Source organism: Vitis riparia, chromosome 12 (genome assembly GCF_004353265.1).
Source record: "Vitis riparia cultivar Riparia Gloire de Montpellier isolate 1030 chromosome 12, EGFV_Vit.rip_1.0, whole genome shotgun sequence".
Classification (NCBI taxonomy): domain Eukaryota; kingdom Viridiplantae; phylum Streptophyta; class Magnoliopsida; order Vitales; family Vitaceae; genus Vitis; species Vitis riparia.
This window is the reverse complement of record NC_048442.1, coordinates 23,281,798-23,307,222: the sequence shown is the minus strand read 5'-3', so window position 1 is coordinate 23,307,222 and position 25,425 is coordinate 23,281,798. Positions and strand designations below refer to the sequence as shown.

The 25,425-nt window shown below is 35.0% G+C and overlaps 1 protein-coding gene across 1 annotated transcript; it reads left to right on the top strand.

Moving 5' to 3' along the window:
- Positions 1-929: 929 nt before the first annotated feature.
- Positions 930-25,425, top strand: LOC117926479 (endoplasmic reticulum-Golgi intermediate compartment protein 3). The gene is made up of 12 exons (XM_034845574.1): positions 930-1,034; positions 1,540-1,665; positions 3,997-4,079; positions 5,024-5,099; positions 5,236-5,303; positions 11,650-11,734; positions 17,312-17,433; positions 17,520-17,603; positions 22,781-22,927; positions 24,170-24,278; positions 24,380-24,499; positions 24,955-25,425. Exons 2-12 carry the CDS (start codon positions 1,578-1,580, stop codon positions 25,026-25,028), a joined length of 1,056 nt encoding a protein of 351 aa, XP_034701465.1. The 5' UTR covers positions 930-1,034; positions 1,540-1,577; the 3' UTR covers positions 25,029-25,425.

Below are 25,425 nucleotides of genomic sequence, written 5' to 3'. Positions count from 1 at the left end.
TTCTCCAAGTTGAATTTAGCATGTCTCTTTCAAAATCTTCACGTGACAAATCTTCAAAACCTTTCCATTGTTATTTATTTCAAGGATAAGGTTAATGAAAAACATTCAAAAGTAAGAAATTTCCTTCAAAATTTTGAAGATCACGTTTTCTTTCAAAATCTTTAGAATCTTCTTATAAAATATTTTTCTAATATTTTTTGAAGATCTATTGCTCAAAATCTTTCTAGACCACGTTTTCTTTCAAAATCTTGAGAATCTTCTTATAACTTTTTCTAATATTTTTGAGAGAGATGAAAAAAAAAAACAAATGTATAAGTTTCCTTTTACTTGGAAGTTGTCTACAATTACTTGCATCCAATAGGAAAGGGAAATAAAATAGAAAAAAATAATGAATAGAGAGAATATAAGGGTTTGTTTGATAAGTGTTTTCAAAAATAATTTTTTATTCTAAAAAAAAAATATAATAAAACATATTTAGTAATAAAAATTATTTTTTATTTTTTGTTTTAAAAAATAGAAAATAATAGTTTATTTAATAATAATAATAACAAGAAATATAGCTTTGATTAAAAGGGGTAGAGAACTCATTTAAGAAAATTAATTTTGATCAGTATGATTAAATAATGGAAATATAAATTTGATTGGTCGGAGAAAAAGTTAAAAAGGGGATATATAAGTGAAAATAGTTAAGATACGTGAAGGGATTTTGGGGGTAAAAAAGGGATTTTGTCAATTATTAATGAATAGCATAATAATAATCGCCTGGTTTTTATATGCTATAATAAAGTAACACAACAAAATGGCCCAATGATGTTACTCTACGATAAAGCCCACCCAAATTGCGTGGACCTCAACCTGGGTCGCGCGAGTCAAAGACCATACTGTATTGAATGAGGATTGAAATCGTGATACGACGTCGTCCCAACACCAATTGTCAGTTGGGAACTACAAAAGGTAAACATTGCCCTAAGGCCGAAGAAGGAGAGGAAGAAGTTGACGATTAATCTCACAACCTCCAAACCCTAAAGCCTTAGGTATTCTCTTTCTCCTTATTCTTTTTTGGTTCTTCATTGAATCTTCTCAGAGATTTCGATCTGGGTAAACCCGAAAGCGAGCGTTTTCAGAAGTATTTTGTCTTTCCACTGAAAAAGTTTCAGCTATTTGCGCTGATTTCAGAATGGAATTTTCGCCATTTTTTTTTTCTGGAAGGAATTGAAATTTGCTCGTTTTTTCAATCTCTACCGATATGCTCTTTATCGTGAATCTCTTGGTCGGTTTTGAATTAGATTGGAAGCATACAAATTATAATGGTTGTTTTCGTTTCTTAGCGGGAAAACAAGAAATTGGAAACACCAATGATGGTGTCTTCTCAAGCTTTGCTATTTTGTTTTATTCTATTTTTGAATTCGCCCAGTTTAGTGAATGTTATTATTGATAGATTGTGCAGTTTTGCTGATCTCTATTGTAAGTGAAAGATGGTTAGGTGTTTGGCTAAGGTTGGGTTCGGGGTTAATAATTTGATATGATTCTGGGTGACAGGTTATTTTACTCTGCTTTCTTGAATTGAAGATAGAGAGATGGGTGTGAAACAATTTATAAAGAGCCTCCATGCCTTTCCTCGTGCAGAAGAACACTTGTTGCAGAAGACCCAATCTGGAGCAGTTGGTAACATGCTTTTATTCTTCCCTTTACTGTATTACAACTAGAAACTATGCAAGGTTGAAGCTAGCTTCATTGAAACCGTAATTTTCAAGTCAAGGGTGGGGTTTTTTTTTTTTTTTTTTTTTTTTTTCTGAGGCAAGAAAAAAAAAAATCTTTTAAACGGGGTCCATTCAAACCCTCAAAATTTAATGTTTATACCTTATATTTCTACCCTGATTTTTCCTGTTTTTAAATGCTCATCTAGCTTCTATGATGAAACATCTCTGTATAGCCACCAAATATGGTTATTGGGTGTGGATGATTTATCAAATATAGGTTCTGAGAACTTCAAAAGGATTTAGGTTAGATTTATTGCTGGCAGTTCTTGAATCAACCTGTCAAATGACCTAATGTTTCTAAAGGTTTAGGTTGGGGTTTTGACTAATTTAGATAATGGATGGAGTCTTGGTCTCTCTTTTCAACTGATTTACTAGCAGTTTATGTTTGGATTGTCACTCCTGATTTTCTGAGTCATATTTACCAGTCTTTTGGATAATAAGGTATGCGGCTATTAAATTTTATTTCATCTGTTATTGGCCAATCCTATGTTTTAAATTAGTTATCATGGCTTAGTATCAATTAGTATAAGTTATATATGTTTATCCAAAGAAATTTAATGGGGATAAAACATTTAATATTTTCTCATTGAGATTTTGGAAGGAAAAGAAACAGTGAGAGTAAATGGGGTTGTTTAGGTTTCATTTTGGATTGATAGAATAACTGTTATAATAGGCATGCAGCCTGATCCAAATTCACTGCCACCTCTGATTAGAATGATAATGGTAAAAGGTAAGCTGATAATATTTTTAACTAGCTAGACAGAACTACATGATTGCTCTGTTGATGTTCCCTTCTGTCGACATCAGTTGAAATTAGAATGCCTTTTTCATTTTTTGTGCCAACACTGGTATTCTGTATGAGGGCCCTTGTTTTCTCATTCTTTCTCAGGATGAGTGAGAATTTATATAAAAGGTGTTCTCTAAATTTTCTTATTGCTTAGATATGTATGAATTTATTCAATGTGAGAAAATAAGTGGAAGATGTGTATCTGGAGTTGTCAATTAGTCTTGATAGTGTTTTTTAGAACCTGGTTTTTGGAGAAACCTGCTTCTGCGAGAAATGTGGGGAGAGACATTTCGGGTCTACACATGATTTTGATGGATCTATGATGTCCTTGTTGGGGTGCTTCAGGGTATTTTTCAATTTTTAGCAATGGATAACACTTTCTTTACTTTCTTTATTTTCTTTTATTGTTTTTACATCATATGCCGTCCTGTTAGGGGCCCAATGGCTACAATTTATTTGATCCTTAAAACTCTCTTTTAAAATTTCGCTTCTGGTTTGTGTTAACAAACTGGTTTCGCCAAATAGCTAGTTTTGGGGACAAGTTAATTGGGACGATGGTTTGTAAAATTTGATTCTCTATCATGCTAGCAGTGTCTGCTAGTGAACATTTGAAGGTTATAATGAGGATAGCAAAATTTATAATTCTGAAAATGGAAGAATCAGCTTCCTTTATTATACTTATTTTGTGAACCTTTTTATCATAACGAGAAACGATGATTTATTCCTTTTATATCTTGTAAATATGTAATAGATTCATATGTACTTGCATCTTAGTGGGAGATCAGCTCAGCACAAGTTCTTTTTTTCCTTTCCTTTCTATTTTGTTTTATTTTTTTGGGTGGGGGTTTGGGGTTTGGAAGATAGTATTTCTGAGATCTTATTAGGTCAGGTTAGGGATGGATTATGGCCTTTACAGTCCCAGTGATTTTTTGTTTTCGTTTTTATCTTGTTTTGTTTGCTCCTTGTAACCTCCAGTCTACCAGGGTCGCAGTCTGTTTTGCTAGGTCCATTTAGATGTCTTTATTTTATTTATTAATTTTTGTAGAATATGGTACTTCTTATTTACCTATCATAAGAAAAGAAAAAAAACCATGTACATATTTCATAGTATGTCATACCAACATTTTAGCCAGAATGACATGATGTATATTTGATAGTATAATGTACTGACATTTTAACCTCAATGCCTTGTGCCTCCTCCAATAATGGTGCACTTTCCATTTTCCATGATTTCATTTTTCTGATAAAATCACACCTCTAGTTATTCTTGAAGAAGGGGTTGTAGTCACTCCAACATGAATCGTTTGTGTTTCTTGATTGGACTTTGTAAAAGGAAGGGTGCTTAATTGAATTTGATCTCTATACTTTGTTTATTTTTTTTTCTCACTTAATGGGCCAATTATAGTAGCTTGAGTGTTTCTTATGGTCTCCCCTTTTCTCTTTTTGTAGTCTCCATCATTGGTTTAGTCATAATGGCTACATTGTTCTTGCACGAGCTGAGATATTATCTTACTACTTATACAGTTCATCAGGTTAGTCTTTAATTTTGTTTTTTGTGAATCTATATTATCTTTTGCTCTGATAAAAGCTTCAGTATGTTAGAGTACATGAGGGAAAAAGAAGGGTTTTCTGTCATAGATTCAAAAAGACTGAATATGGTCTCAATTATTGTATGAACTTTCCCTTCATATGCCCTAATTAGCAGAGAAAAAACTCAGCTAAGTAAAAAAAATCTCTTTCCAACTGTATGGAATTAGTTCTCTCTCCTGCAAAAACGATCCCCCAGTTATCTGAGAAAAAACTAAGCAAAGTAGAGAAATTTCTCTCTCCAAGTGTATGACATTAGATTTCTTTCCCACAAAAACTGTGGCATTTATTTTCCTTTTGAATGGTCCACAATGCTGCATGGAGGGTTTTGAAAGCAACTTACTTTGAGGGACAGAACCTTTGATTTGCCCGTGAAGAAAGTGCACTTCAAATGGGACTGCTTTCTGGAAAGGCCTAAAAAGATCCAATGAAGTGATAATCCTCCTATTCCTCTTAATCAGAATACAGAACCCACTTGGTCACGGCAGCCCCTTCAATTAAGCTGACAGGGGGGAGACATAATTTACATATTCTTTGTATTTTTTTTTTTGATCAGAATATAATTTACATATTCTAGAAGGTTAACAAATAACTAATGTTATTTATTTTTCTTCTAGAATTAAGGGGCCAACAACTAGAATTAATCCTGGATGCCTTTAGAGAGCCGCTTATCCTCTCCCCTAGCCTTGGCAATTGCAAACAGATGGAAGCATGTTTAAGTCCTTTATTTATTGTATTTCTTTTGTTAACTGAATTATAAATACATTTTCCAGACCAGTTATTTTTTTTGAGTTCTTTTTTTCTTTAAATCCTGAGTGATACCCTCTTTGGAGCTGTATAAATTTTGTGAGAATATGGATCCTCTGACTGAACTTAATGTCCTTGGCAGATGTCTGTAGACTTGAAACGTGGAGAAACTCTTCCAATCCACATAAATATGACCTTTCCTTCTTTACCTTGTGATGGTTAGAATGTTTCTTCTACTTCTCTAAGTGACTACCATGTTTTTTTGTAGTGATTTTTTATTTATCTCTTTATCTTCTTTGTCTTGATATTAAATAAGAATGCTAATAACATTTTTATTTGCTTATTCTTTTGTAGTCTTAAGCGTAGATGCCATTGATATGTCGGGCAAGCATGAAGTGGATCTTGATACAAACATATGGAAAGTAAGGCAATTGCTTACTTCTCTTGAGAATTTTGTTTCACTTTGTACTTGCTAAATAATTCAATGCAATTTACATTATGAATACAAAAATGAACTAATAATACTTTCTTAATACAAAAATGAACTACATAACTTTTTGCTCTTGGTTTTCTTTTGTTTAGTTTTCATTTGTGGGAGGATTCCTCATCCTTATTTTGTTTTTCCTTTTTTCTAATTCAATATATATCTTTATTGTTTCCTATAAAAAAAAATAAAAAATAAAAATAAAGAACTTTCTTAATTCAGGGGTTTGAGAGATAATGTAGTAGATTTATGTGGGGTTAAAAGGGGTTAATTGGAGGATGCCCTAACTTCTTGGAGACCACTCACCAATTTCCAACTTTTATCTTCTTGAGCTTCCATACATAATTAATGTTTTTCTTACTCTCTTAAGATATATGATGCACTCTTTTCACATGAAAGAGATATTTGTGGCTGCTATATTGTTGTCTTAACTTCATCTATCAAAAAAAATATTGTTATCTTAACTTCATATACATGCACAATTTGTTTGTTCTTAGCAATTCTTTGGGAAAAATGTATTTTAGACTTTTTTTAAGAAGTTATTTTTTATTATTTCATTTTTAAAATTTATTTTTAATAAGAAATTTATTAAGAGGAGAAAAAATGTAAAAGAATGGGCAAGGTGTTCTTCAAAATAAGGTACTTTTGTTCGATTTTTGAAAGCAAGAATTGAATACCCTTGCCTTGGGACAAAATTATATAGAAGTTATAGTTCTTCCAAAGTTCAAGGTCTTTACATGTCAATGGCTAATAAGAAAGTTTATATTATTTTGATCACACTCCCATTTTAGTAGACAAAGTAGGGATGAGGATGGGCAAATCTCTCTTCAAGTTCGAAAATATGTGGTTGGAAGAGGAAGTGTTCAAGAACCTAATTAGAAATTGATGAGTGAGCTACTTTGTTGGGGTTCATTTAGCCCCTTTTTTTCAACCAAGCTAAAAGCCTTAAAGCTTGGAATAGGGAGGTATTTGGGAATATTGCTACAAATAAAGTTGCCTCTTTGAAATCGTATTGGTTTTTAGGATGCAAAGGAAAGGGAATCCATTGTTTTTTTCGAAGAGAATGAGGCTAGAAGGAAAGCTAAGGAGGAGCATTGCAAGTGGGTAACAATGGAATAAGTTTCATGGAGACTAAAGTCGAGAATTATGGCTTAAAGAGGGAGATGAAGAATACAAAGTTCCTTAAGAAAATGGCTAATGCTCATAGAAGAAGGAATTATTTGGATAAAGTTAGGGTCAATGATGTTATGTTGTCTGAGGATACAGTCATAAAGGAGGAGGTGGTTGATGGTTTTCAAAGCCTTCTTTCTGAGTTAAAGGATTGGAGGCCAAACATTAATGGGATATATATATATTTTTTTTCGAAAATTTGGGTAGGGACAATTTAGGGCATTTGGAGACTCCATTTTTTGAGGTCTTTTCAGCCCTCTCTAATTTGTGTGGGGACAAAGTATCAGGACTAGATGGCTTCTCTATGGACTTTTGGCAATTCAATTAGGACTTTGTGAAAAGTGAAGTGATGGGCTCTTTTCTGGAGTTTTAGGAGCTAGGCTCATTCAAGAGAAGCCTGAATGCCACTTTCATAGTGTTAGCTCAAAAAAAGAGTGTAGAAGACACAATTGATTTTAGATCAATAATTTTTTTCCTCCCTTATTTTTTGGGGGGTGGGGCGTGGGGGGACTATACCAGCTTTTAACAAAAGCCCTCACTAACAAACAAAAACAAGTGGTGGGAAAAGTGGTGTGGATTTCCAACACACATTTGTGCAATCTTGATCTTTATGGTTCATCTTCTTTTTGCAAGCTATCCCAGTGTCCCAAAAACCAACTCTTCTTAGATATTGATTTCCTACCTAAAGAAATCGATTGGATTTGAAAGTTGCTTCATCCTTAGTGAAAGCTAAAAAGAGCGCTCTTTCACCAATGATGAATGGGGCTAAGCACACTTCCTCCCAATACAAACTCTGCAAACTATGCAATGAAAGATCAAGGAAGACATTGCTATTAGATAGTGGCTTCTTCCTTGTTGAGGCTCCCTTGAACCGACTTATTAGATCCTAACTCTTTCTTTGAATCTCGAGTGAAAGAGCAAGGTTTGAGACAATTGAGTGGCCTTCATTTACCAAGCTAAAAAAAGAAAGATTGTATCTCGTGTTCACATTTTTGTATTTTTGATGTTGGAGAGCCACCTATGTCAAGAGAGTTGTTGTTCATGCTAATGGAATGAGAATTGCTCCAATGATATTCCCACACTCAAGGAAATATGGGAAAATGTGACTGTCTAAGAACTTTATAGTAAATATGAGTGTGGAAGCCCCACCAATTTTGCTGGCACAAGTAGTAAAGGCATTATCCACTCTAGTAGTAGCAGATGTAGAATCTTAAAGGGGGATTCCCAGTTGATTGGATGCTTTTGTTAGGTTCCTATTATTTAAGGACACCTAGCAATCACTAGCCCTTTATATGGAATGGCCTTCTTCATGAATCTAGTCCGTTCATGGAACTTAGCCCTTGCCAGTTCGCAATGACTTTTGCTCAATTTTGGATATATGCTTGGTTTATTCCCATCTTGTCCTCCAATCTTTGATTAGAAGTGGTCAAAACAAGAGGGTTGATCTTTGATTAGAAGTGGTCAGAACAAGAGGCTGATCATAGATCAAATTGGTTTGCAATATTAAGAAGGCTGGTCGTAGATCAGGGTTTTTGGCTCACAATACAACACCTTTTTCCTCTCTTCCTTATAGCAAGGGCCAATCTTCTCTTATGGCCTTTACCTCCAACTTGTCCTAGAAATAGAATCTAACCCCCTTTTGATCCATTCGTTTTTGCAAGTAGGGAGGATCCCAGTTCTTTATTAATTTCTTGGAAAAAAATTTATTTATTCTATGTAGTGGATTTAATAGCAACTAGGAAGATTGATTAGACCAAAATTGGAAAGATCAAGCTCATTGCATGGAAAACATGATAAGTAGGCCAACCAATCCTTAAGAAAACTATATAACCGGGGTCCACTTTGTCGATTGAGTCAACAATCTTGGATACACAACCCTACTTTTTTTTTTTAATAGGTAAATAAAACAAATATATTAAAAACGTTTGGATAAGGTGCACAAAGTACACGAAGTATACAAGTAGTAGCGGAATACAAGCAAAACGAAAGAGTAACAACAAACAAACACCTAAAACTAAAAACTTCACCCTAATGCCTAGCAAAACATAAAAAACCCTGACTTAACAAACCCTTGGGTGAAACTAACTTGAATCACCCCACTATTGCCATGACCCCTCTTCCTTGCCCTTCTTGAAACCACCACCTTTTGCCCCTTAGGAATTACAAAAAAGCCCACGACCCCCAAACCCTTACCTTAAGACCAGGTGACAAAGCTCCATCCCCTCTTCTCTTCTATAAGCCTCATAATTCTGAGTAGAGATGAACATCTAGCCTCTAAGCTAACCAACAACAATCCCAAAAACACAACCTATAAGGTCACTTACAAACCATCTCCCACCCACTACTTCGACTCCCTTCTTTTTTGTTTGAATTGCAGTAGTTGACCGAGCATTCCGGATTTTGAAGCTCCTTAACGGAGTGGGGCATGAAGGAGGGCAATTTCCTTCTCATGCCTATCCATTGACAATCCCACAATAGCCCCCTCTTTACTATACACTTCTAGGTTAGTAGTCTTAGCATCCTTAGGTTGATTTTTGGGGATTCCACAACCAAGCCCTTGCTAGAAATCAAACATAGAGGCTTGTAAATGTCACCCTTGCCCTTTGCTAAAAGACCCACGTCCTTTTCTCTCCAAGGAACCAAGCTTTTGGTCCTCCTCGAAAAGAAAAACCCTCATCTTTGGACATGAAAGAGGTTGAAGAAGAAGACCTCCCCCCAACAGACAAATTAGAGACGAAAACTTCTTGGAGAAACCTTTCGCTTCAAATAAAAGAGTGGTGTCAGTAGAAGGCGCTCTCTCATTCGGCCGCATAGAAGAGTAAACTAGAAGATATTGGTAATCGTCATCACAACCTAACCTTGGGCCATCGAAAATAGCTAGAGCTGACACTAGATCCATATTTAAAACTTCTAGGGTTTCCTTTCTGCACAATTAGTCCTTCTCACAGCCCTCGACATGATCTCCTTATGAGGGTGAGAGACTAAAACAATCCTCAGGTCCCTTAGAACCAGTTGTGGCTCAACCCACCTCCCTTGGTTTGCTATTCAAATCCGGTAAATTAGAAATTTGGGCCAGGCCCAATCCATCAGTGTCATGGATTAACGGATTGGTGTTTGTACCATTCTTCCTTAGGTCAAGATAACCTTGACCCAGAAATGTAGATATGCAACCCTACTAATATTGATACGATGAAATTCATCATAAATTTAAAAAATGGAAAATGAAAACAAGGAGACAAAAAGGTCATTTCGATGGAATAAAAGACTTCAGGCTCATGTCAGCGATGAAGGTGACTGATTATCATTTTTACAATTGCTTGGGGCTTGCTATTTAGCTCATAAATTGAATTATTCAGAAACCCTCCATCTATCAAAGCAACAAAACGTTGAATCTCCATCCCATTTCTCTATCCAAAACTTTCCTATTTTTATTTTCAATTCCTCTTTTTTGTTCTACTTAGGCGGAACAATTCAAACTCTCAACAAAATGTAAAAGAGGTTTTTATTCGTGTGTAGACACCTCAATAAACTCATGTGGACACTCCTTATCTTGAGCAAAATCTCTCAAATGCACATTAAGATGTTAGATCCCTATCTTTTACACCTATCTTGGCAAGCAGTATTAGAAATTGATGATCCATACTAGATGATCAAATTGACCTTCGACGAAGAGAAATCATAGGTGAGTTTTTGAGTCCCTAACATATAACTTTTCTAGCTTGTTGCTTTCTTTGCATGCTTGAGCGCATCTTTCTCATACATATATTAAAAGTGAATGCTAGGCGAGAAAGAGCACAAAGCAAATTTTTTAAAGGGATCAACGTGGATATGTTATGATGAACCTCTCTTCCTATCTTTAGGAGTGAAATACATTGTACGGAGAAAGCCGTTGCGTGCTAACGCTTTAGTTTGATTGCTGGAGAGAGATTGAATGGAAAAGAAAGATTGGAAGAAGTAATTGAGAGAGAATCACATGCAAATGCATAGAGAACTATTGTATGTATAGAAGATTGGAAGCTCAGCTTTAAGAAGGATCTCCAAATCTTAAAAAATTGAACATCAATCATTTTCACAAACTAATTCTATGGTCGCTTTTTGTATCTATTGAGGCACTTTTTAAGGGCCTTTTACATGAATCATGGTGCGTGCACACACACACACACGGGCACATATGCACATATACATGAGAGAACTATATACATGCACACACATTTATACACGCGCGCAGAATTAGGGAAACAAAACATAAAACCCAGGGGAAATGCTTTTAAACTAGTAGGGAAATATGAGTATTACAATTAGGGTATTAATTTTTTTGGGTATTAATTTTCGTGAGAGCCCCTTTGAGTCTAGAACGGACAATATCTACATGGTTGGGATTGAGTTGTTAAATCTCATCCTTGCTCTTATCTTTTTTTCTTTTTAGAATTTGAATGAAATAATTTGTTTTTCTTTTCTACTAAAAACGGGAAAAAGGATTCCTCCTCAATCAAAATCGTAAACATGCCCATGCTTGGCTTTAGTGGAATTTCTTGAAGGACAAGAACCTCTTATATGGTAAAAACTATCAAATTTCAACTTTAACCATTGGATGAGTCTTCCACCTAGCCCTAGCCCTGAATCTTTTGCTTCCTTAAGCATGCTTCGAATGCCTTGTGATGCACTTCAAGGTGTTTTTTTCAAAGCTCAAGTTCAGGGAGAAGCTAAGGTCACTTTTATTAGAGCCTTCTTCCCATCTTATACATACCAAAGAAAGTTCTAGAGTTCCTTGTGGCTCAAATGGCCAAAATTGGCGTTTAGCAATCCCTTGGCAATATCAGCTTGCTTCTTTCTCCTCTTGCCACCAAAACTAGTTTGCAGCATGGATGCTTTAGCCTGCTGACAAGAAGAGGGTTTGGGGTGAAAGTCACTGAGCTGGAAATTCTAGAATAAGAGTGAAGGAAAAATGCAATGCTAAATGATCACTAGTCACAAAATAGACCTTTATAAAGTTTCCTGTACATGTTTAAGTGCTATAATTTCCAGAGCACCTTCTTGTATATGTTCTCTCTCTCTCTCTCTCTCTTCATGGTAGATGATCTTCTATGCTGCTAACCAATTGAGAGTTTCTGCAGCTTCGCCTGAATAGAGATGGCTTTATCATTGGTACTGAGTACTTGTCTGATCTTGTGGAAAAGGAACATGCTGATCACAAACATGGTAACATCTTGGTGAATTCTACGCCTATGTTCTAATTTTAAGAAGTTAGCTACTGTTTTTATTTCATGTTTTCTTTTTAATTAATCCAGCATTTACTATCTCAACTTGTTTCTTTGCAATCTCAATTGAATTTAAAAGATGGATGACCCTTGTGATGGCTAAACTTGAGATCTTGAAATTTGAAATGCATGCTTAAGTTTTTGCTATGAATTTTTGTTTAGTATTGCAAGTTAAAAGCTTAAAACCTTTTAGTCTTCGCTTCAAAATTTTTGGTGTCATGAGCTATCTTCAATTCTTATTTTCTTGGTATTGTTTAGATCAATTTGAGACTTCTATACCCATCATAGGCATAATATGGCCTCCTATGGGTAAAATTTCTACACATGAAACATTTCTTCATTTATGAGAAGGTGGAACAAACTTTTTTAAAAAAACCATGGAGGAACTTCTAGGAGAGATTAGGGGGTTTGCCCCCTAATGGGGGGTGGGGATGGGGACCCTATTCCTCGCCCCGAACTTTAACTCCTCCCCACTTCGATTATATTATGTTATATGATATAATATTATATTATATATATGTGATTTATAGTTGTAAAATTTAAAAATGAAATATTTATTAAATATATTAGTTTATATATAATTTCATATTTAAAAATTTTAAAAATATAAATGTGAATTTTAACATTTCACATTGAAAACCTTTTAAATGAAGCCCACATTAGATTCAATGATTGAAACATTTAATGATTCGTTAGGTGTACATTTAGATATACTTCCTATCTTTTGTTATTAAAATAAAAAAATAGTAGTAATTTTTATATAAGATGCAAGAACTCTTAGACCCTTCTTGCATTGAAAAAGTAATGGTTTTAAAAACAGTTTATAAAAATTGTGGTATCAAAAAATTTTTACTATCTCAAAATTTGAAATTTCGGAAAGTGATTTTTAAATTTATATGATAAATCTATATTTTTTTCATACTAGATGCTTTACTTTTATATGGAAGTTTTAAATTTTAAATAATTCTTGTTTTTTAAAAAAAATGGGGGTCATTTTTGTTGAATAGGGTCATACTTTGATCCTTTTAATAAAATATCCCTTTAATTAATTATTCTCCTCATCTTAATATGTTTCTTAAATATATCAATTTTTTAATATTAAATAGTCTTATTAATATTAATTGTTGGCCAATTAAAATATTAGATGGAAAAAATATTTTTGAAATACATATCTTATATATATATATTAGTTTTTTTCTTTCATAAATAAGTTCTTATCTATTGAAAAGGATAAGTTAGCAAAAGTAAAAGCTAAATTAATAGTATGTTATATCAATAACTTTCTTAATCTTGATTCTTGAATGTCTTTCTCAATTTTTTTTTTAAATATTAATTGTTAAAATATTACATAAATAAAAATTAAATATTTTTCAAAATACATGTATCATATAGTTGCCTTTTCATAAACAAGTTCTTGCCTGTTGAATACGAAAATATGGTAAAAATAAACGCTCAATTAATAATAGATTAAGCTAATTATTCTTTTGATCTTGGATATTTTTTTTAAATATATTAATTTTGCTAACATTAGAGTCTCATAAAAACTAATTATTAATCTAATTAAAATATTAAATAAATAAAAAAACTCAATATTTTGTAGGCTTACCCCTCAAACATTGGAGTATAAAAGGTGCACTGAAAGCGTGCCTCAAGCGTGCATCAACTCCTAAGGTTTACGCCTTTTGGGAGTCTTGCTTTTCTCCCAACACCTCAGTGCAGTTTTTGGATGCGTCACGCCTTGAAGTGTGCCTCAAAGATGCCTTCGAAACTTAGCTTTGTAAAGATGGGGGAAATTTACTATTCGAAAGCCTCTCTTGAGCAAATTTGCAAAGAAAAGGGAATTCCAATGCGGAAATAATTCAGAAAAGGCCAATTCCCCTCGCTGAAATCCTTTCAAGGATGAATCTGGAAACCATTTCCAATAATGGGTCTAGAAAGTGAGAAAATGTTCAAGCCTTGAGAGATGAACTCCTGCAGCATTGATGACTCACCCTAAAACAACTTCTGTGCTTGATCCTTCTAACATAAGTCCAAAATATGTTTACAATAAAAGTTTTTATTTGAAAAGTAAATAGAACTTAAAATGAGTGGATGGGGAAGAGTGGTGTTGAACTAGGATGACCAAGCCTCACAAAAAATTAGGAATATGTAGTGCTAATTTTCCACTTGAAATTTTTATTGTAAAAAACTCCAATTTTTCTTGAAAAGAATGATAAGCACTGTGAATAGCGTTTTGCGAAAAACCCCACATATCAGATGTTGACTCACCCTATGTTGTGCGAGTATAACACAACCTATTCATGGTGCACCATCTACTAAATATTCATGTTTAATCTTGAACTAGGAGTATTCAACAAAGATATCATACCCACACCTATGTTGTGTCAATGCAGGCATGTTGGGTGAAGTTGGAAAGTTTGAGTATTGTAGTCACCAACATATTAACCGTAGATTGAGGAACCCAAGCAATTGAGCAAGTTTGAAATGTTTGTGTTATAATTCCTGCACTACTGGGCAATGAAGGAAAATATGATCAATGTGAGATCTAGGTATTCCTTTTTGGTGGGTAATGGGTGGAGGGTGTTTTTTGGAAGAATAGGTAGTGTGGGGATAATCTATTGTGTGTGTTGTTTCCTTATTTGCTTTACCTCTTTTTAACAATGCATGGGTGGAGAATGTTTGGAATTTTTCTGCTGAAAGGGGGGGGAGGGGGTTGGAAGGTTGGAATCCTTGTTTCTCTAGATCTTTTTATCATTGGAAGGTGGATTGTGCGAGGAGATTTCTGACTTGTTTGCAGGGGTAGAGAGTTTGTAGAGATGTGGAAGATACATTGTTTTGGTCAATGACAAAGAGTGATAATTTTACAGTTAATTTCCTATACAATGTTTTGGAACCAAGCTTGGGTGGGTCTTTTCCAATGAGTGGCATTTGGATTTCTTGGGTCCAGCCCAAAGTTAGTTTCTTTTTGCATGGGAGACAGTATGGGATCAAGTTCTAGCTTTGGATCAAGTTTAGAGATGAGGTTGGTATTTAGCAAATCGGTGTTTCTTGTGCCTTGGACATGAAGAATCCATAGATCATTTGCTTCTCCACTGTGAAATGACAAAGGTTTTATGAGAGTTGCTTTTTGTACTTTTGGCGTGTCTTGGGTTTGTTGGTTAGAGATACTTTGTTGGGATGACATGGTTTTTTTGTGGGCAAAAAAATGCAAGAAGGTTTGGCAAGCAAGCCCTTTGTGCTTGTTTTGGACGGTTTGGAAGGTAAGAAACAACATTGCATTCAATAACAAGGTTTTTTCTATCCAAAAGCTGAAAAGGGATTTTGTTTGCTTGCCCTGGTTTGAGATGAAGTTGTTTATAGATAATTGTTCACTGACTTTAGTAAGTTTTTTTGAATGGTTGGGCCATAGTTTTAAAATGCGCAAGGAGCACTTAAGACGCAAAAGTCTCCTATAGCTTAAGCGCAACACAATGTGTGTGCCTGAATGAAGTGAAATGTGACCTAGGATACACATCAATTTTGTAAATATGATTCAAAATCTAATCCGATCAATAAAGAATTTAAGATTCAAAACATTTAAAAGAAGCATTTAATGAAAAAGTAATGAAATTATATAAATTTCAGCATATAATTAAAAATTTCAAAAATAAAAGTGTTTAAAAAGGAAGAGTAAAGCTGACAAGGCACACCTTTTCAATGAGGTGCGTATCTTGGCAACCAAGGCGCTATAACTAGGGAGTGGTGGCGCCTTGAGCTTAGGCATGCTTGAAGCGCGCCTTTTAAAACTATGGGCTGGGCACTTGTTGAGGTTCTTATTTTGTTTTCTTTTGGTCGAGCCTTGGTGGTGAAGGAAGGTGTGTTTTCTTGTATACCTTGAGTTGCTTTTTTGGTGACTCTTTATTTTAATTTTAGTCTTTATTTATAAAAAAGAAAAAGAAAAAGAAAAATACTGTCATCAATACCTGGAAATTTAATACTCAACTTAGGGTTCAAGCTCTATAAGTCCTCAGACCCAAGACTCAGAACATGGCATTATGGTGACCTTCTTTTGTTTGTTGCTCAATACTCCTATTGGAGATGGATCTGCAATCCAACATGATTATACCAAGGCATTTGAAAACTCTTGAAGTGACTGACACCGAAGGGGATTGAGAAAGTAAGCAGAGTCCCATATGACCCAACTGGATTCCATTTACTTTAAAGATTCTGACATTCTCCCTAGTCAAATCATCAAAAGAAAAATCAGCATGGCTTCTTTTCAAAAAACCTTGTTCTTGATATACCCTCCAAAACTTTGGGATGCAATCATAGGCATACTAACTACAGATTTAGAAGGAACCCAAACAGCCTAGCTTATAGAGGTTTGTCTCATAATCCCAGCACTACTTGGCAATGAAGGAAAGGATGATTGACAATGTCACCACTGCTGCACACATGGTACACTAGTTAGGTTCAAAGCTCTATAAGTCCTCACTTGCAAATGTCATTGGTGTAACCTTTTTGTTTGCCACTAGATATCAAGACCTTGACTTTAGGTGAAGCTTTGGCTTTTCAAATGACACTGACTACGAGAAAGGGAACTAGAGTAACTCAACTAGACATGGCAAGAAATAAAAGGAGCAGGTGGAAAATAACCTGGAAGGAGAAAGTGAAATGTTCATTCATAAGCTAGAACAAAAATAGTAACAAATCATAAATTTCATGGTCTAATAGGTTACATCAAAAATTAAAATTCCAGGATTTTGGATGGAGGGGAGTGATCTGAAATGTGATAAATGCCACAGAATCTCTCAACTCAGAGGGCAGATAGAGAGTAAGGGGGTTGAACTTGCAGGGCTAATCTCTTCACCTAGTATCTTTCTAGAAAATGATATTAGTCTTGTCACCAGCAGAAAAGTGAGGAAAACAAGAAAATTCAGGGGAAGAAAAAAAAGATCTGTTTGATAGGCTTCTGGTGACAATGGTGCAACCATTTGAACCAGCTTTTGGCATTCTATGTTCCAACTATTATAATAGGACCCATAAATACGCCTGATGACCTTATGCCATAGATTTGCTCTTCTTGTGAATCTCCATATGCCATAAATAGTCGATTTTTCTTTGAAACTTCCATGCCAATGTATGTAAAAAGACATTCTCAAGGCAAAGACACGAGCACCTAGTCTTCGTTCACCTTGTAGTTTGGAAACCTGATTCCAACCTATCAGATGGTTCCACCTATTCTCCCCTAACCAGACCACAAGAAATCTCTTTGATCTCTCTCTGTTGGCATGAATTGACTAGGATCTTGAACACCAATAAAAGTTAGTAGGAATATGAGGCAAAAAATACTGCATCAAGGTAATCCACCACCCTAAGGATAAATAAGTTCTTCTCCACTGATCCAGTAGTCTAATCAAGGAAAAGTTAGGTTTGTTATGTTTCTTGCGCTTTTCATATGTTGAAGGTCCTTTGATAATTTGTTCTGACATTTTTATTACTTAAAAGGGATTAATCTTTGTTGGAAAGCTTTAACCAGATCACAATAAAGATCATCATGGGGATTCAGATCAGAAGCTGCATGCACATAGTTTTGATCAAGATGCTGAAAATATGGTCAAGAAGGTGAAACAAGCATTAGCAGATGGGGAAGGATGCCGGGTATGGTTTTGCTCTTCCTGCTTTAGAGTTCTAAAGATATGTATTCATCTTTATGATCTAAATGGTTAGGTGAAAGCTTCTTGCAGGTTTATGGGGTTTTGGATGTCCAAAGGGTAGCTGGGAACTTCCATATTTCGGTTCACGGATTAAATATTTTTGTTGCTCAAATGGTCAGTTTTTATTTTACTTTTTCTTTTGCTCAATTGAATATGATATCTACAAATATGCTTAGTTGATGCATCTGCTCTCAAGTATTTTCTTACACAACCTGGTTATTCTAATATATTTTTCTTAAAGGAATGTCAATGGTGTAATTGGCATGTCATAGTTTTAGAGATTTTAATTGTTTATGGGGCTAATTTTTGTCAATGTTTATGTTAGCTTATCAGCACATTTTTGTTATCTCATATTCTTACTTAACACTGCTTTGCCAGATTTGTTCTCCCCCCAACCCATAAAAAAAGAATGTTTCGGAAACCTTTTTCTTTTTCTAATATTTTCATTACAGGCCATTTTGGACATCTTTTTGACCTGCCAACCATAGTAGTGTTTGGTTTTTTTGTTTTTGTCTTTGTTTTTGTTTTTGTTTTATTTATTTATTTATTGAGAACAGAGAATACAGAAAAAACACACTTAATTAAAACTACTACAAAAGGTGACTTATCATATGTTGTTTTGGCAATTACAACCCACCCTGCCACATGCGAGTACGAAGATATTGCAGATCTTGTAGTTATATTGATTTTTCCATTTTTATCTTTAATATCTATCACTCTATGTTCTTGATTTCTCATTTTCTAATTTTCGTTACTAAATTCCTCTTTTTAGATCCATATGCTACCAATACTTTAATTTAAACCATCAATAATGTTGTCTACAATCTTCCTATTGATGGTCCAATGTCTAGGGCAGGCTATTGGTTTTATGGCTTATGGAGATTGAAGTCAAATTGCGGAGGCTCAAGGCTTGGTGCTTAGGGCTAGGTTTTTAAGGTAAATAGCTGCTGGAATTCCGAATAAAGGTTGACTGAGTTTCTGCAAAGCATCTAATTGGTTGTTTTGAGATGCTTAGGAGATATCCTTTTAGAGATTTGAAGGTAGGGTACCTTAGAGAAGTAAGGAAAGGACGGTGACTTGTATGGTATTAAAACAGAAAATACTGCCACTCAGAGATTTAGAAGAAAAAAGTTGGAAGGAAAAAGAGAAGAAAAAGAAGTAGAAGAGATCAGAGGAAACTAGGCAATCATATCTTTAAACAAAGCAAAATTTTAAATTTTCATTAACCTTAATCAATATCATTATACAACCAAGGGTTTAGAAACCAAATACTAATCAAAAAGTTCTCTAGCATAGGTAGTTTCTGAACATTAATGGGCTGGTTGCAAATGAATAGGAGATTTCTAATATCTCAAACTAGAAACTTAAATGAAATAGAAATTCTTCTACCCAGAAAATCTAAAACATCTACCAAAAGGCACTTTCCTCTGAATAAAAAGGCTCCTGAACTTGTCTGGATCCTAGAGCCTTAATTCTAGGTTTCTAAATAGGGTTAGGTTTTCTCTGACCAAGCCATTGTGGTTGCATTCTACTTAATGAACTACTAATGAAAATGATCTGTCAAAATCCAAATTTTTTATTATCTCTTTTGGCTGCGGATTTCATTGATCATCTTTTATGCATTAATGCTTGTGTTTGATTATCATCTTTTATGCATTTATAAGGCTGAAGACACCCGTCAAGGTAGCTTAGTTGGTTAGGGTGAACACTAGGAAGTGTGGTTCTAGTAAGTAGCATATGGTCCTAGGTTTGAATTTTTCTATTGATGATACCCTGAATTTGCTTAGTGCTGGTTGTTACAGGACTATCAGCACCCCGAGGTTTGGGTCTCCATGGAGGGTCCTAAGGGCTTGACCATGGAAGGTTCCTGGGTTATTAGGAAAAAAAAAAAAAAAAAGGCTGAAGACAATGTCAGTGTGTATCCACTTTCTTTTTCTTTTCTCTTTTATTTCTTTGCCTTTTTTTTTTTTTTTTCATTTTTTTGGGCTGTATTTGGAAGCATTTTTTTTTTGAGGATCTTGAACTAATTCTGATGAGATTGGTTTAGCTAACTCTCTATCCCCATGAGATTGGATGGATGGATTTGGGGATATTAGTCTTTGTTATTTCATCCTCTTATTTACAATCTTTTTTTGAATTTGCCATACCTTCTTGTGAATATTACCTATATATATGTGTGTGTGTATATATATATATATATATATATATATATATATATGTAGATGCAATGATATCTAAGACATTGAGGCTTATTTTTAGGCTCTTCGGGTTAGGTTTGTTTTCATGCTCATGGCTTGGTGCCAGGAGTTTGAAGAAATTCCCTTAAAGGACTATTAATATTTTGTTACTGTCCTATTAGGAAGGAAGATTGGGCATTAGGAATTTCAATGTCATTAATAAGGTGTTAGGTAATGGATGTAGATTTTTGTAGGGGGTAACCTATAGAGAAGAGTGATGATGAATAAATTCAGGGAGAATGTAGGGAGAAGAGATATTGGTGTTTAGGGTAAGTGAGGAGTCGGTCTAGTACAGTGTTGTGGAGGGTGTCACAAACCTAATTTTAACTTCAAGTTTTCTGTGATGCGTGAGGTGCTAAGCTGTAAACACTTTATTTAGCTGGCCTCTCTCTCCGAATAATAAAACCTCTCTCTCTGAATAATAATAATAATAAAAAAAAAGAGGCCCAATGAATTTTATTGGCTAACTCCGCCGAACCTTTCTTCTTTCAAACCCATTGAAATATACAAGGAAATTCGGCATTGGGCTTTGCTCAGACATGAGGCTCTAAATCTCTGCAGTTTACTTGATTCCATGAATGGATCCACCACTGACAATCCCGACAGTTACCTACATGGCAGGTGTATCACAACTACCTAGGATTTAAATTCTCCAATAAAATTCTGTCATTCCTCTGGCATTTTTCAGGAGTTGTAGCAGTTATGTTACCACTACAACTGTCCTATTGGCAGATCTGGACAGCCTGGACTGCCAATTTTTGCAAGACAAATTGCCTTTCCAGCACTCCATTGTCACCATTGAGCCCACACCACAAGTCACTCTGAAAGGGTCTAACAGATGGGTATTAGGAGAGCCTGGGAAGATTTTTCGAAATATTACACAGATAGAGTATGTGGTGGCAGGGAGTGAGGTTCTAGAATGATTTGGTGCATAGAGATCTTGCTTGTAATGAGATTTTTGAGATTCATTTAGAATACAGAAACAAAGAGGCCATGTTGGCAGATTATTGGTGTTTGTCAGTGACAGTGGGTTCTGAAATCCTAGAGTTAAGGTGTTTTATGATTGGGAGTGAGAGATAGTCCACTTCTTTTTGGACTACATATATATGGATGCAACAGAGTGGAAGATAAGCAAAGATGGCAGATTCTCAGTTGAATCATTCTCCATGAATCTGTCAAGTGGGGAGAGGTAAATGGAATATGACATTCCTCTGTAGCACAAAACTTCATTCTGAAGGGGAATACCTCAAAAGGGTCATATTGCAAATCTTCAGGTGACTGAACCAAGCAAACATAAATCCTTATGATGAATGAATTTGCAGAAGGGCAATTTGATGGGGTGATAAACTGGACTGCTACTCCCATGAAAGATGACTCAAAAAAAGGGGTGATCGAATCGACCCCTGCATTGTCTGACAGACAATTATCCATGTCATTCTGGTTTTCTTGTCCTGAAGAAAGACAACTGAAATAGAGTTTCAAAGTATCCCTGAAGGTTGGTGAAGGTACCTGAAATGGTCTCGTATTCTGATGAGTGAGACCAACAGAAGACCAACAGGTTAAGTTTTACGTAGGTGGCAATCATTTTATTTTATTTTCTTAAATCTTAATAGACCTTAATTTATCTTAACTCTAAATCATACTTAGTAGTGTTAGGTATTAAGTTTGTTTGTTTTTTAATCACTTTTTCTAAGACAGTTATGCCTTGATGGAAAAGGTGTTTTTTTTCCCTTTGTCTTATATCTTAAAGCAACAGAGAGTTAAAAAAAACTCTGTTTTTTGTTTTTGTTTTTGTTTTTTTTTTCCCTGTTTCCCTCAAACAACAAATAAAATTTTCCCATAGAGAGGCAATGAAAAATAAAATTGCATTTTGTTGCAACCCTTTCGACTTTGAATATTCCTTTTGTCTTCAGAAATAGCTCAATCATGTATGTCTCAATCGAAGCAACATATACCAGCGTCCACCCCCTCTGTGATGCACCTTCTGTGTATGTTTTCCAGCGGAAAAGACAATGCTGATCATTGGAGAAGTGGTTATTTTTTTCATAGGTGGCAGTCTGGAGGACAGGTTTAATGATTTCATGTTACTGCACAAAGGAAGAACTGCAAATTGGTGTTGGCTGCATAGGTAAAAGGAGCAAGAAGTATCAATCATCTGCTCTGATTTATACACCAGTGGGCTCAAATCTGTCGCTGTTTGTGGTATTTGTGGTGTTGTGGGTTCTCCTGAATACAATGAGTTAGATGCTCTCCAGTTCGCATGGAAAGTTTGTCAGGAGATGTGGGAGAACGTCCAGTAACTAATCTTGTAGACAGGCATTTGTTTTTGTTGTTTTATGAAGGTTACTGATTTGATTCTCTTTTTGGGTAGGCAATATTTCTTTTCTTCCCTTATTGGGTATTGAACCTGGAATTTCTTGTATTCTCATTCCAACACTTTCTACTTAAGGCAGGCATAAAGGGTATTGGGGTGCCTTTGAATTAGTAAAAAAAATTGGTGTTGTGTTATTGACACTCATTAAGCAACATAGCCGAGTGTTTTTGTTGTTAAGGTTACTGGACCAAGTACTGATGTGTCACCTAGGAACTTGGTGCTGGAATTTTTAAAGTAGAACCTAAGATTACAAATTCCTATTTCTTATGCCATTCCTTCATTCTACATGCCAAGTGTAGTTTTTATAAATTTATGATTATGGTTGAAGGATCTGAAACAAAGCCTCCTATTTTTATCGGATGAAGCTAAATTTTGGTCCATTTTTACAAATTTATGATTCTGGTTGAAGGATCTGAAACAAAGCCTCCCATTTTTATCAGATGAAGCTAAATTTTGGTCCATTCAAGTGTTGAAATGTTTGAGTCTGTCTTATTGCAGTTTTCTTTGAATGTTATAAACTTTTTAAATTTTGTGATAAGACACGTCTGTTGGATAATTGTTCTTTAACTGGTTTATTCTTGAATGGCTCGTTTAAAACTTCTGTAAAATGGCTGCATCGATATTAATTTAATTGCTCTTTTTTCACTTCATATGACCTATTTTAACCCCTTTCTGGACAGATTTTTGATGGAGCTATTCATGTGAATGTAAGTCACATCATTCATGATTTGTCATTTGGGCCAAAATATCCAGGACTCCATAATCCACTTGATGGGACGGTGCGGATTCTGCGTGGGGCAAGTGGAACATTCAAATATTACATAAAGGTTTGACTTGCTTTCTTTGAATAAAAATAGAGAGCTCTCGCCTACCCTTTTCTGTCTTGCTCTTCTCCAAAGGTAGAATGAGCAGATTTTCTGCTCACACTTGTTGAAAGGAAGATGGCTATTGTATGGTCATTCTTATAGGTCATAATTGATGTAATGTGTGCCTCTGGAAACTTTACTAGATTTGCCTGAGCTGACTGGTGATTTCTCTGTTAAAATCATTGTTCGTGGGATAATCATGGACGTTCTTTAATTACTGAAGTCAGATGAGGCATACACACTAATGTCATTGATTATGGAATGCTAAAACCTAAATTTTTCTATCAGCAATGTTAACAACCATCATTTGGTTCTGGTATGTGGTTTTTTGTATTGTTTATCTTCTTTCAAAAACTTTCTAGCCTTATTATTTTGAAGGAATGCATACTTTAGTGGAAAGAGAATCCAATACCTATCACTAGAACTTGAACTGTTTTACCTTCGATTTGCTCAACTGTGTGGGCAACTAGGTACTGGATTATATGTTTGCCTCAAGTACGGTTGCTAATTACTCAAAAGAGGGAGTGGAGTAGAGAGAATCCAATACCCTGTACTGGACCTTGTAGTGTTTTACTACTCAATTTGCAAAAGCATATGGACAATAGGAACTTGAGTATATCCACTCAAGGATAGATGGTAATTACCCAAAAAAGGGAGTAGAGCATTATTGTCATTCCTCAGATTATCAAGTGTCAACACCAGGGATAAGGCATGTAACTTGTATTCCTGGATATTGACAACGTGGCTGTTAATTGATATTTAGCCATCAGATGGCTTGGTGCAAGTTTGTTTCTTCTGTGAAAATGGAGTCAATCTATGATGTATGTCATAAACTCACAAAGTTGATAGTATGGCTTTCCTTTGGATATCTTGTTGAGGCTTTGGATGCTCTATGAAAATTTGATCAACCCATTGTGTTTTGTATTGCAGTTTCACAGAGAGTTGGTTTATGTAATAAATACGGAGACCAACATTATTTCCCGAGAAGGCTAGGTTAACAAATGAATCTATTTCTTGCCCAAGTTGAGAAAGAAAAGTACTCTTTGAATGCTGAAAAAACAAAATGGAATAGCTTTAGACTTCATATAAAACATATTTACTCATTTAATTTGCATTGAACATACATTCTAATTTTTCTTTATTAGGCTGCATTTGAGAGGTTATTTTTGGGGCTGGTTTTATCCTTCTATTTGGTTGCTGCAGATTGTTCCAACTGAATACAGATATATTTCCAAAGAAGTTTTACCAACTAATCAATTCTCTGTCATGGAATATTTTTCCCCCATGAATGAGTTTGATAGAACTTGGCCAGGTTGGCTTTTACCTTGAGTTGTTTGGAATTTGTTTCTACTTTGCCCATCCCTTTCTCCTCGGTACTTTTTTCTGATCCCTAGGCTGTGACTTTTGATACAGCTGTTTACTTCCTGTACGATCTATCACCGGTTACTGTGACAATCAAAGAAGAACGTCGCAGTTTTCTTCACTTCATTACTCGGCTTTGTGCGGTATTAGGTGGTACTTTTGCTTTAACAGGTTTGTGTCTTACCCTTTCCTCACTGTGATCCTAAAATTCCCCATATGCCATTCACACATGATAAAACAACAGTTGTTCCTGTAAACTTGGTAAAAATTTACAACTAAAGATTATGGAAAATCTAGGAATTTAAGATGACATGATTTATATATCTTGGAAACCTGCCAAAAAGGGAAAAAAGAAGAAAAAGAAATACTGCCTTGGTTTCTATTAGCTTGGGTGAAAATTTGGACTGAAATATGGAGTGATTTAGATGTTATAAAAAAATCCAGCCTTTTGGAACAGTGAGTTGATGTTGTAGATGTTTGAATAGAACTCCTGCTCTGGTGGGAACAGAGGCATTGTTCTTTCCATATATTTATTCCATAAAATGCCTACTCTCATTTGGATGCTATTTATTTATTTTTTTATTTCTATGTTTTGGTGTATGTAACTTGTACTGTCTCATCAACAGGAATGCTGGATCGTTGGATGTACAGGTTTCTTGAGATGCTGACAAAACCAAATGCAAAAAGTGTTTATAGATAAGGGTTGGGCATTATAACTGGCTTGTGCTTTCCAAGGAATTCTCTAGTCATGCTATAGATTTTTGCAACCTTCCAGTTTCTATTGAGCAGATTGTATTTATTGAGTTAATATATTGGATTACTTGTGTAATTTCTGTGCTTGTTTCTCCTGTCCTCATTGCTAGGGAGTATAGCTCATTGGTTGGTTGGTAGGATCATTTTAAGCTGGTTTCAACAGCATCATGGCTCTTTCCTTGGGGAGTTGACTGTTGTCTTAGGTACTTGTACATTGTGGGATTCACATGGGAAGCCCCTAGATACATGGTCTACCAAAGACCATGGTTGTATGTTTTCTTTTACACATTAAAATAGATTTCAGGGTTGAAAATTTTGTTATTATTATTACTGGCGATGCTTCA